The 12,848-nt window shown below is 40.8% G+C and overlaps 1 protein-coding gene across 4 annotated transcripts in view; it reads right to left on the bottom strand.

The window, feature by feature from the left end:
* Positions 1 to 12,848, bottom strand: part of LOC117810642 (protein diaphanous homolog 3-like) — a 256,109-nt gene that overhangs the window by 90,895 nt on the left and 152,366 nt on the right. For all 4 annotated transcript variants that reach the window (XM_034680563.1, XM_034680566.1, XM_034680564.1 and 1 more), the window contains one exon: positions 6,717 to 6,881. In XM_034680563.1, coding sequence (XP_034536454.1) covers positions 6,717 to 6,881 — 165 coding nt within the window. The remainder of the gene's footprint in view (positions 1 to 6,716; positions 6,882 to 12,848) is intronic.

Raw genomic sequence — 12,848 nt, 5'->3', positions numbered from 1 at the left:
AACCAGACCCATGACTGCTGCCAGCAGCCGCGGAAAAAAACATTGATTAGTCAATAATGGGTCAATACAACAAGTGGGCCTGTTTAAGAGAGGATCAGTCTTCAACTTCTCAAAGAGAACAGAGCAGCTTAAGAGGATACATTTGAACATCCTGGTTCAATCAAAAATGATATGATCAGGAAGCAAAAGGCCACAGTGTCTTCTGGCATCACTGAACCAATTAGCAATATCATACAAAGAGGAACGAGTGGACATTAAGGGAGCGTGGTACCTTAAAAAAGGTCGTTTTAAGCAAAGTTTGTCGGTTTTTACTCATAATTCAACTTGAAGGAAATAATAAGTGTAGAAATAATAAAAACTGAAAGCACATTGATTCTGAGAGATAGTAATGAACAGGCTGAAAGCACAAAAAGATGAAGTGTCATGTGATTTTTGCCATCTGACACAGCATTCATTTTTACTGTAATGTCAGAGAGGGAGAGAAGGAGAGAGAGTGAGAGAGAGAGAGAGAACCAGCTCTCTGAGGAAATTGCCCTCCGCTCTCCTTCATCACTGCAGGTCTGCTTCCCCCCTCCTCCTCTCCTGGATGTCCGCCATTAGACACGCTCAATTGGATTCCTGTCAGATGTGCGGCCTCGCCCTGGGTCTCCTTCGTACGGGTGACTGAGCATGGTGTATGTGTGTATGTGTATGTGTGTATGTGGGTGTGTGTACCTCTTTTTTGAGTGAAAAGCTAAGCAGCTTCCCCTATAAAAAATTGCCAATACAAAATGACACACGCACACAAACAAACACACACACACCCTTTTCCATGAGAAACATACACACAGTTCAAGGCTCAGTTGGCTTCAGGCGGGGGTTGGAGACAGCACGTACCTATTAGCATGGGCCTTGGCACAGCAGAGTAAACGCTGACACAGATTTGACCGAGAGGTTACACAGCTGAGATTTACTGTATGCCTACGTTCATTGACCTGGCCTTGGCTTCTCCCGAGATATGTCTGCGTGATGTGACCATTTGAAGGAATTGCTGAGGGTGTAAGCTGCTTACACCTTGACCTATCACAGGGGAATAAATAGCCACCTTGGGAGTTTTGACCATATAATGCTGGTCTTTATAACACTTGGCTCGTTCACCTTTCACTGGCTGAGTCATTAACTGTTATGTTTGGTGTGAACATAAAAGCTTCGACAGAACCCGAGCCTGACCCACGGAGCTGAACTGAAGTGGATTACAGCCGCACTATCAAACACTATCATGTCCATGTCATATGGTGTATTATTCCTCATATTAATCAAATGACATTACAGAAATTCATGGAACATATTGAGGTATTCTATCATCGCTCTGGGTTTGACACATGTCCAAACACAGACAGTAGAAAATGGAGTTTGACCATTAAAGTAAGCAGAAGAATCCCAGCACAGATCTGTCATGGGATCAATATCACAGGTGAAAGAAAAGAGACCGCCAGAATAAAAGCACAGCATCTGGTGCTTTTATTTCCTGTTTCTTTCAGTCTGTCTAGTTTCCTCAAACACAAGTAGGATGCCACATACAGCAGCCTGAGTATGATGCGAGAAAACAAGGTGCGAGGATGTGATGGCTCCCCATAAAATCTAGACTAGAATTTAAAATCCTTCTTCTGAGCTACAAAGCTCTTAATGGTCAGGCACCTTCGTATCTTAAAGAGCTCATAGTGCCCGATTACCCTTCTAGAACACTACGCTCCCAACATGCAGGCCTGCTCATCCTACCTAAAGTCTCTAAAAGTAGTATGGGAGGTCGAGCCTTCAGATATCAGGCACCTCTCCTTTGGAATCATCTACCAGTCAGGGTCCAGGAGGCAGACACCCTCTCTACTTTTAAGAGTAGGCTTCAAACTTTCCTTTTTGGTGAAGCTTATTGTTCGAGCTGGATCAGGCTTTGACCAGGTCTTAGTTATGCTGCTACAGGCTTAGACTGACACACTGGGATCCTGTCTTTCCCTCTCTCTCCTCTCTCTGCCTGTCTCTTACTTTAACTCTTCCTGCCCCATTAAAGTTACTAACCATAGACTCCCTTGTCTCACAGGTTCCTCTGAGCTGCCGTAGACGTCCTCCTGCTGTGGACGTTCCAGACTACAGCTGATACGGATGTGCTGGACTCCAGCAGCAATAGCTACAACTACTCGTCTCATCACTATCACTGCTCCCTCTCTCTTGTTCTCCTCAATTCGGTCTCAGCAGATGTGTGTCTAACAGGAGTCTGGTCCTGCTGGAGGTTTCTGCCTGTTAAAGGAATTTTGTCCTTCCCACTGTAACTTTCTAAATGCTGCAAAGTGCTCTGCTCATGGTGGATTAAGATGAGATCAGACTGAGTCCTATCTGTAAGATGGGACTGGATCTTATCCTGTCTTGATGTTGGGTCTTTGTTAATAATAGAACATCGAGTATGGTCTAGACCTGCTCTGTTTGTTAAAGCGTCTTGAGATAACATTTGTTGTGATTTGGCGTTATACCAATAAAGATTGATTGATTTGTTAGATTTTTGTATCAGAAAAGAAGAGGTCCAGTATATCAGTTTGTGCCACATTTTCATGCATTCATACTGCATGTGTTTTTAAATATGGAGTCTGCATTAAACCTGTTTTTGCTCTCCATACATGCTGTTGTTTCCTTGCAAACACTAAAGCCTACTAATACATGTTTGGCCAATACAGAACAATTCTTAAAATGTTTAAAATCCAATTAATTGCATATCACATTTTACGCTTTTGATGAGTTTTGATGTGGTTAGCAGTTGTTCTTAAACTTGGCTCCCAATCAGAGAGAAAAGTCCCTCTTTCAGTTTTTAAACCTCATCAGTTCTTTTTATTGGATTTCTCCGAGCAACAAATGTTTGGGTGGCTTTAAAAAAATCCTGCAGAAAGCCAAAACAAATATATTAACAGCAACGAAAAAACAGAAATGGTGCAAAGTTAAATACCAACAAACCCCCAAAAACAAATGCAACAGAAAACACTGCATACTCAGTCAACCTGACAGAAGTTATTCAGTCCTCGGGGGTGAGCGCCGAATGGAACAGCTTGATTTTTGACCCGAGAGAGAGACGACCAGATGAGAGAGTGTGGGGTTTTTTTGAAGCGGGGAGAATGTTAAAAAGAATACTTACCTTTTTATGTCGCCTCATTACGCCACTTTTCTTCACGCTTCAAAACTAAAACACTCTCCCGTCTGTTCTGTCTCCCAGGTCGCACTGAGCTGTTTGTTTAACTCTTCACTCCCTCTTCAGGCTTGCTGAACTTCTGTCGCGTCGACTTGATGTGAAGCCGTTCCATTTGATTTCGGGGTTTTTAAGTGTTCGCTGTTAATGAATTTGTTTTTGGCTTTCTGTGGCATCCTTCTTTTATTTGCAGGGTGTTTGTGTTTTGACTGGTTTGTACTTTTTTCTCTGAATTGGAAATGTTTTTATGTTTGCTCCGGCTGGCTAACATTCAAAAGATTCGCCAAAGCACTTCAGTGCTTTTGTACATTTTCATGCACAATTTCACTCACACAACAGTCAAATACTTAACTCTAGACCTATGTTAAAAAGCCTCTCTCCAGACGAGTTGTAGAGTTTACAAATGAGTGTGCAGCACACAGGAGACGTCTGCAATATGTGCACACAAGTGTCACTCAGAGAGGAGCTTACGACTGAGGCTAAGAGAGAAAGATAAAGGTTAATGACCACAAGAAAATTATCAAATGAATCAATGAAGTGATAACTTTTCTTGGTAAGACATGTTGCATCTCCATTAATTACACAATCATATAAAAACACAGGATTCAGATAAACCTGCCTCTGAGAAACCTGCAAGTGTGGAGACGAAGCTGTAGCGCACGAGCAAATCCAAAGCATAACTAATGGCTGTACAGGAAAAAAGTCAGAGAGGCATGAAATCCATTTGTGTGTGTGAGGTAGATGTTAAGATGGGGGCAGGGCTGGAACTTTAGTAGGCTAATTAGCTACTATTATCTGTCGCGCCCAGTGGCCTGTGCCACTAATCCTGCTGATTAAACACAGTGGGTCTCCACAGCTCCACAGCTCACAGCAGCACCGGACTGATAAGGCCACAGAGCTCAGGGATGACATAAATGTTGTAGTGAGACTGGACTACACAGGACTGGCACTGTTCTGATTTGCATTATACTACAGGGCACTGATGGGAGAAGTTAAGGCTCTGTCCTGTGTCAGCCGACGCATACAAATAGTTTAGAAGAGTTCACAAACATCTGCTCAAGATTTACCAAAGCTATTCTCAAAACAAGACTCGATACTCCAAGTAAGAAGGCATTTGTCTTGTTCTTTTGCTATTCAGGGCTGTTCACAAGAAAATGCAGCCTTGCTCTAACATTTCAAAACACTTACACTCCTGAGTGGAACCAGTAAACACTCCAAAGGGAGGACTCTGTCTGTGTGCACCGATGCTGGACAACAACAAAATCCCTCTCTGTGTTTTTGATGCTATTAAAGATGAGCTAAGACTAATATTGTGAATAAATAATCAAAAAATAATATTCATTTACAGATTCCACATGAAAACTTGAATTTACAACTCCTCATCCATCCAACTCACCCTCCCACCTGCTTGCTTGACCACCATGGGGTCGACAGCCTTCACCCGCTCGGCCCCCTGCCTCTGGAACTCTCTCCCCCTGGACGTACAAAATTCCACCTCTCCAACCACCTTCAAATCCCACCTAAAAACTCATCTTTTCTGCCAAGCATACTCACTCTAATCTGTCTCTTTGGGACTGGAATGACTTCCCTTTCCCTTTCATTTTTCTAGTATTGCATTGTTGTTCTGTTGTATTTATGTATTTATTTACTGTTGAGTGTTGCTGTTATTATTGCGATGTTGTAAGGTGACCTTGGGTGACCAGAAAGGTGCCTATAAATGGACAAATGGAAAGGTTCTGGTTTCTGTTTGTTGTACATTTGTGTCAGAATAGTATCAACCAAACATGTATTGGCAGGCTTTAAGGTACGTATGGAGAGCAAAAACAGGGTTAATGCATTCTGCTACAATGACGTCACTGCCTCCATGATTCATTTACAGCTTCTCTTTAAACAGATGTCTGCATGCAAATGTTGCTTTGAATGTTATCTACATCAAAAGCTGCAACTTTGGGTGTCAAATCTGCGTTATGTTGTGACACCCAAAGACCGTCAGTGATTAAATACTCTGACCTTGTGGAATGCATCCATAAGACTTCAACAATGAGCATTTTAAAAGTTTTCTTGACAAGGCCTTCGTTCTCAATTTTACAAATATGCATCCATTGTGATAATATTTCAGCAAACTGAAGACCTGTCTATTGTAATTATATCACAAGAAATAATTCCTCTATTTGCAGAATAATCCAGGGTTAATTCTCTGTGTACTGTTATTAATTCATAACGAAGAAGCATTTAGAGTTCAAACAAAGACCAGCAAGAAGGCAAACAGTACGCTTTTTTAAAAATCTTTACATTGGCTGTCTGTTTCTTTTCTTTTTAATTTCACAATTATTTTACTGTATGCAGATTTGGCCTAATGGTTAAGTCGCAGGCCCATGTAGCGGTTGGCCTGGGTTCCAACATGTAGTTACACCACCCTCTCTTCCAGTTTCCAGCTCTATCCACTGTCCCCTCCTCTCTAGTAAAGGTGCAAAAGCCCCAAAATACAACTTTTAAAAAATATACAGTATATATATTTTACTAGTTTTTAAGGCACTGCACAAGAATACATCTCAGAGATGCTTTTACTATACTGAGTGGAACAAAAACTTCGGTGACGCTGCAAAGACGCTCCAAGGCGATGGAACAGCCTGCAGGAGGATCTGAGAGGAGTTGGACATTTTTAAATGTAAACTAAAAACGTATCTATTCAGTTTGGCTTTTATTTGGGATTTCATAATTGAATTACTTATTTTTTTAATTTATTTTAATGTTATTTTATTAATTTATTATATTTTCACATTTTTTTATTATTTTTCTAATTAGTTTTATTGATATTTTTAGTGCCTTTTTTTATCTTGAATATTTAGTTTATTTCAACTTTCTCTGTTTTTACTGTTATTTTGATGCTTTCATTTATTTTCAATTAAATATATTTTATTGTTGTTGGTGTGCATTAGTCTCTACTTCAAAATATTTTGTTGTCTTTTATACGTAGTATGTTTTGACATTATTTTACTTGTGCTTTTTTCTTCTTAAATCGCTGTAAAGCACTTTGAATTGCATTTAAATTGTATGAAAGGTGCTCGATACATAGCTTGATTGATTGATTGTTACTTACTATTTGCATAAACTCAGATTCACCAGAAACAGATCAGCAGGCGCTACACTGGGATCTGTTAATTACCTCAGGCATTAAAAATAACTACACACCTCATGTCAATCATGTAATCGATGGTGTTGTCTGCTTCTGTGGGTCATATAGAGACATCAGTATTTGTTTAAGTCTGTTTCATAATCAGCTAAAAGAAGTGGAAGCAGAGTGGGAATGCTGGAGCACAGCCAGAAGGCTGCTGGTTCAATCCCCGGCTCCTGCAGTCCACATGTGACAGTGTGAGCATGCATGTGAATGTGACTAGTTTGTACTTGATGGATGCTTTTGACAGCAGTAAATTAATGTGTGCGTGAATGTGGCATGTAAGGTAAAAGCCCTTTGAGTGCCTTCAAGATGAGAAAATTGCAGGATACTCACAGTGAACATGGTGCGGAAGTTGCTGAGATCAGTGAACAGCTCCTCCACTGAAGTCTTCTTGGGGTCGACGGCGAAGAACTCCAACATGTTCTGATACAGCGTCTCCATGTTGCTGTGCATGATCACCAGCTTGCCGTACTGCTCCCGTGCGACCTTACTGAAGCTGTGAGCTTTGCGGTCAAGGTTAACAACACATCCATTAAAAATCAAACATTTTCTACTGCTCCCTCATTTGAGAGCTGTGGAGAGAAAGCATGAAAAATATCTTCATTATTGTCACCATAAAAACCTGAAGCCGGGGAACAGACTGTCAGAGGGAACTATGATGTTTGCATTCAGAGCTCTGGAACTGTCAGTCAGGTTACTACAGTGTGTTTACTGCTATGACCCCCTGCAGCCTTCAGCATCTGTGACTCATGTCTAGCTGCTGGCAAAGTGCTAGTTCATTTGACATGCATAATACTGCAAATAGAAACGCAAAAGAAGAAAACATGGCGTGTTCTAGTCCAGGGGTTCCTAAACTTTCAGCCCACAACCCCCAAAAGAAGGTGCCAAAGTCTTGCGACCCCCACTGCCCCTGAAAGTGATTTAATGTGGCTTCATTTAGCTGGTCTGCAGAAATTTAGCCTACCTATATGAGCATGTGTCTGTGTTTCCTGTGCCATTATGAATTAACCTACTGCTACTGATGCTTTTGATAATTAACTGTTCACTAACTCTAAACTTAGGAGTCATCTGGCAACAATGAAAGGCAGAAAACATCATCACATTTTCTATTTTCAAGGTTTTATTTCAAGTTTAGCATCTATTTTGTCCATATTTTTTACAATAAATGGGTCAGATTTACTATTTTTAGATCACTTTTGTCACATTCAGCTTTTTTTGTTGCATTTTTTCAGTATTTTTTGGTTCACCAAAAGTTAACAAACTATATATAAGTAATACAAAACCAACAAAGAGAAGAAATATAAAATAATAATAATAAATAAATGATAATTAACAGTACAAACAAAAATTAAGATAAACATAAAAAGAACAAGGTAAATAAACGATAAATAATACTAATAATAATACTACTACTACTACTACTACTACTAATAATAATAATAATAAAGATTTTTTTTTTTTTAGGAGACATCTCACGACCCCCCGATTTGTGTCTTACGGCCCACCAGGGGGGTCCCGACCCACACTTTGGGACTTCCTGTTCTAGTCTGAAAGTTAATACGGCTAAAATCTTGAGCATAAGTTTTGTATTCCCCTGTAACTTCAACGTTTCTGCAGCTGTGTTAAAGAAGAGCTTTCAATAGTCCAATCAATGCTCAGACATGTTTGTGTTATTGTTCTCTATGTGCTAATTCAATGTGCAATTTTCTCTGTTTCTGAATCTCACACTACTACACACTAAGCACTTCGTCCTGCTGCTGGTTAACGTAACTGCCACACAAACAGGTTGTTAATGGGACATGCGTGTGTGTGTGTGAGGAGGGGATTATTTGAATAATCATCAAATAGATGCCAATGATTAATGAATAGTATTTTGGCTCGAAATGCCCATCCCTACTTCATATTGCACCTAAAAATACATTAAAGTTATATTCAGGTGCTCCTAACAGACGGGGACGTATCACAAGACACACGAAGACCAGGCTAATGTGCCTGATTTTATGATCCCCAGTACAGTAGTTGGTGCCCAAACTGACGAGCATGAAAGATTGAATAGCATTAAAAAAGTCCTGCTGTTTAAACCCAGCAAAGCAAATGACAGCTCGGCTCTGTTGGATCATTTGTGTGTGTCAGAGTGTGTGTGCGTGTGTGTGTGTGGATGAGGACAAATGGATAATGGTTGTGTCAACATAAGCTGGAGAGGTGTCAGTGTCAAAGTAAAGTGAGAGGGGAAGCGAAAGCATTAATACAGATCCTGCCTACCATCAGAGCACACTGCTAAGTGAGTCTACTGTAAGTCAGCACGCATACAAAACCCTCTCAGTATAGACGACGAGCAAGCATACATTCACTGTTCATATATATATATATACGTTCTTTATATACTGAGTAGTCCTTCCTGCATCAAACCCAGTCTCTGTAATGTTTGAAGCTTTTGATGCATTAGAAATAAAATCTCTTAGAATAAAAAGATCTGTGCACACCAGCCGAAAAGAGAAATGATGTCTCTAACGAGCAGCCTGCCCATGACCCTGACAACATTGTCTCATGGCAGATGAGAAGCAGTACTGTCTTTTTGTGTGTGTGAGAGAGTGTGTGTGTGTGTGTGGTAACACCATTATGTGAGGTGGCTCTCTGGCTCCTATTGTGCCCCTTCATTATGGCTCAATTGATGGACCCATTTGATGCCTGGCGTCAGTTGAATCTGGCTGGGGATGGGACTACCTATTCACTGCTGGGTAAATGCTGTTCAATAGGCCCTGCTCTCAGATTGACTTGTCAGTAATATCTTTCCAAGCCAGGAGCTTGGGGAAAGAGGTATGAGGAAGGTCTGAGCTGGTGATGGAAAGCAAGAGAAGGAGGGAGGAAAAAAAAGGAGAAATAGCCAAGAGCCACAGTTGATAAGTATCACAGGGCGCAAAATATCGCTCCTGACTTCTTCCCTATTCCAGAGAAAGCAGAGGTTCACTGCAACTCATTCTCCAGAAATCCTGTTCACTGTTACCGTCTCGCTGATCTCTTACCACCCCCCGACGCCATCATTTCTCCTCCTACCATTCTTTGTTTATCACTCTCACTCTGTTTTGTATTATTCTTTCTGTTTTAATCTGCCACCTTTACAAGCCTGGTTCACATACAGACGAGTAAGAAGGAGAGCTGCAGGAGAGTCTCTGTGCGCTCCGGTGCTGATGTTGTGACTGAATTTTTATTATCACACTCCAGGCTTCTCATGTTAATCTGGAGGATGTAGATTTCACCTGTTGAGGGTGCATGTGTCATTATTTTAAACATGGTTGTATTTAAAGATTATTCTTCAGATTGAGCAGAGTCACTTCTTTAAGAATTAAAGAGATGGTACTTTTGAGAAATGTTGTGGCCCTGATGATGCTGACTCCACAGAAGAGCTCCACTTTACCATTGATAGCAAACAGTTACTGTTAAAAATCTTCAAGCAAACTTGGTCCTGAATCAGAGTTTAGAAAATGATATACAAATATAACTCTTGTTGTTTCTGTTTCTATTTTCTTTTGAGGAGATATTCTGTGACTACCAACCCAAGCTTTAAGTTATGTACACACAGACCTTCTGTGATTTATATATGTTTATCTGTTCATATGGCGGGGTAGTAAAAAGCTCTCTGGTTTGTCTCACAGCTCTTTGGGTTAGTTTGACGATGAGATTATCTTCTATTCTGAAGACCACTGAATCTTCACTCTTGGTCAGATGTGCAGACTTTGTCTCACAAAGGATCTCAAGGTGAGTGTAAGGCAGTTAGTCTACACCAAACAAGTACTCAAAGACAAGAAATTGTGGTGAATCATATCTAGCTCTGCTTTGAACGTCATCGTCCATATATAAAAATGTGGTGCATGTCGCAGTGTCACTTCATTGTTCTCTTTGTGAAAGTAGCTTATTGTTTTCTGAGTTTCCTGTCACACTGAAGCTGGAATTCTGTATTTTGTTGCAGACAATGTTCAAAATGATTCTAAAGGTACTTTGCTCTGGACGTGTGTTTATGTGTTTATGTGTTTGATGGGAGGAGGGGAGTGAAGGGTAGGGGCCTTGCAGGACGAGTTTGGGAACCTCTGAATTCTGTGAGTAATTTATCTTCTTCCAGCTGCTTCAAACTTTAAGTGGTTCAGCTGTCTCAGATCCAAAATCATTGATTTCTGTTTAAGAGTGTGTGTCGGGCTTCAGTCCAAAACCCATGAACAAAGTGTGGTGTTAAAAAATGCATGGTTCAGGGTGAACTTGACGTGAGTAGTTGTATATTGGATCAGATGTTTTGCTCCTGGTTTCTATGGCCTTGTATGAACACTCATTTTAAACTTTGTGTTTTATTGTCTGAGGGCCTACACTGAGTTCAAAAGACTCTTTTATACCCTGAAAAATGTGATGGAGTTGAAAATCAGAGTTGCAAAGTTTAGACATTTTGTGACAAGCCACCTTAATTGGAAAGCAAAGCAGTGAAAGACAGAGCTGTCAAATCCATTCCCACTGAACCTTTCTGGGCTGCACTCAAGTTCCCTGCCAACTCGTACAGCACAAACCATGAGTGCCCGGGCCCCCAGGCTATTGATCAAAACTACATGAAGGAGGCTAGGTACAGGGTGTATTATTGAACACGCACTTACACACCTGGCCTGAGACATGCCTGTCAACCTGATCAACTAGAACTACCTCAGAGGACGGTGAATAATTAACAGTTCTGCCGAGCAGAAACAGACAGCTGTCAGCAACGGAGCCGCAAATCCAAACAGGGAAACAGAAAAGAAACATGGATTAAGTTTTGTTTTTCAAAATCACTGATTATGTTGAGTTATCATAAACTAAAATATGAGCCTTAAATTGCAGCTTGCTCTTAAACTCTCATTAGTAAAGTTGTTTATATGTATTATTTGCAGTATTCACCTCCTTGTTTATAAGAGGGTCCTGACTCATGAGTCATTCCACGTTTTTTATAGATACTCTTTATATTTATGTGCATTTCAAGCCAAAATACTATACAATAATCACTGGTTAATGTGGTGGGTTTTAGTGTATATCAATTGAGAATTTAATCATGCAATCACAATGTTATTGATTTGGGTCTGTAAGTCTGTTTTTGTTGGATCCAGTCAGTTTAAAATGTTAAGTTGAGACACTTGTTGCACTGCAGGTGTAGACAGTAAACGTAAACACTCCACACGCTCTCCTGTTAACAGTCAGTTTGTCCGTTTGTCCGTTTGTCCGTTAACCAGCACCGGGATGAGGAGCTGCTTGTAGGGGACTCTGTCAGCGTCCGTTTCTGCAACGCAGCAGCGTGGCGTGCATGTTGACATTTTAAAGCCATGCTCAGTCTCTGCAGTGCTCTCAGTTTCTAAATCTCAAACCACTACACTACTTCCAGCAGCTGTCGTTAATGTTTTCTTCTTCTTTTGCTATTTAATGCAGTTAGCATTCTCCTTCTCCTGTTACTTTAAAACAGCTTTAAGATGCTGTATCGCCACCGTCTGGCGGGAATACAGTATTGCAACCAGGCACCGGAGAAAGCGATGAAAATTTGTACTTTTTAAATGAGACAATATTCACATTAACTCTTCCATTCGAATCTGCATTCAAAAATCACCTACTTACCAATACTCCTAAAGGTACAATGGTAACTTGTAAGTGGGTGGGGAACCTATCCTATCTCTCTTACCTTTCCTTTCAAGTCAACCTCAGTGTGAAGTCCTCTTAAGGAGAGCCGAGAGCACCAGAGATACAGACACTACATGTGGAATAGGCTGGAACATGGTAACAAAAGTGTACCCGTGGAATACTTATACTTGCAGCCCTGCTGTTTGTAGTTTAACTGAATACAAATGGCTGCAAGCAATACATTTTTTTAACTCGCGATCATAAATTAATTGCACATTTTGGATTTTTTTCCTTTTTTCTCGCCTGCATAAACAAACATAACACAGAAGTGACAGCGTGGGCAAAGGACGCACCAGACAGGGTGATGAAGCATCAGAGGAACTTATAGCAAGTTGAAAATGTGTGAATATGTTGATACCAAGCGTGCCGGATACGACCCTGGTGGTGAGGCTTTCAGCAGTGTGACTGCCCCCTGGTGGCTGGCTGCAGTATAGGTCAAAAAAAATCTGTCTCCCCCATTCATTTGAATGGGGGAGCAGTCAAACTTTAAAAAATAAATACACGTCGTACGAATGTTTCTCACATCTGTATGCTGTGGTGATATGTAGTTAGTATTTGACTGTTTTGTGTCCAAGGCCTCTTTTTTTCTGAAAAGTTTCTTTTTCGTTAGTTATTAGAGTTTAAAAAACGGGGTTTTACCTCCGGGTTTCCTTTGATTCACAGCCGCCGTAGAACGAATCTTCAAAGGGCACACAGCGTCTTGTGACGTTACGCTGTAGGGCGGAGCTTATTACAAAGGCTTCACAGGCTCTGGCTGCACAATGGCTGCGCCCAGGAGAGGGATTT

The sequence above is a fragment of the Notolabrus celidotus genome, chromosome 3 (genome assembly GCF_009762535.1).
Source record: "Notolabrus celidotus isolate fNotCel1 chromosome 3, fNotCel1.pri, whole genome shotgun sequence".
Lineage (NCBI taxonomy): Eukaryota > Metazoa > Chordata > Actinopteri > Labriformes > Labridae > Notolabrus > Notolabrus celidotus.
This window is presented reverse-complemented; position numbering and strand designations above follow the sequence as displayed.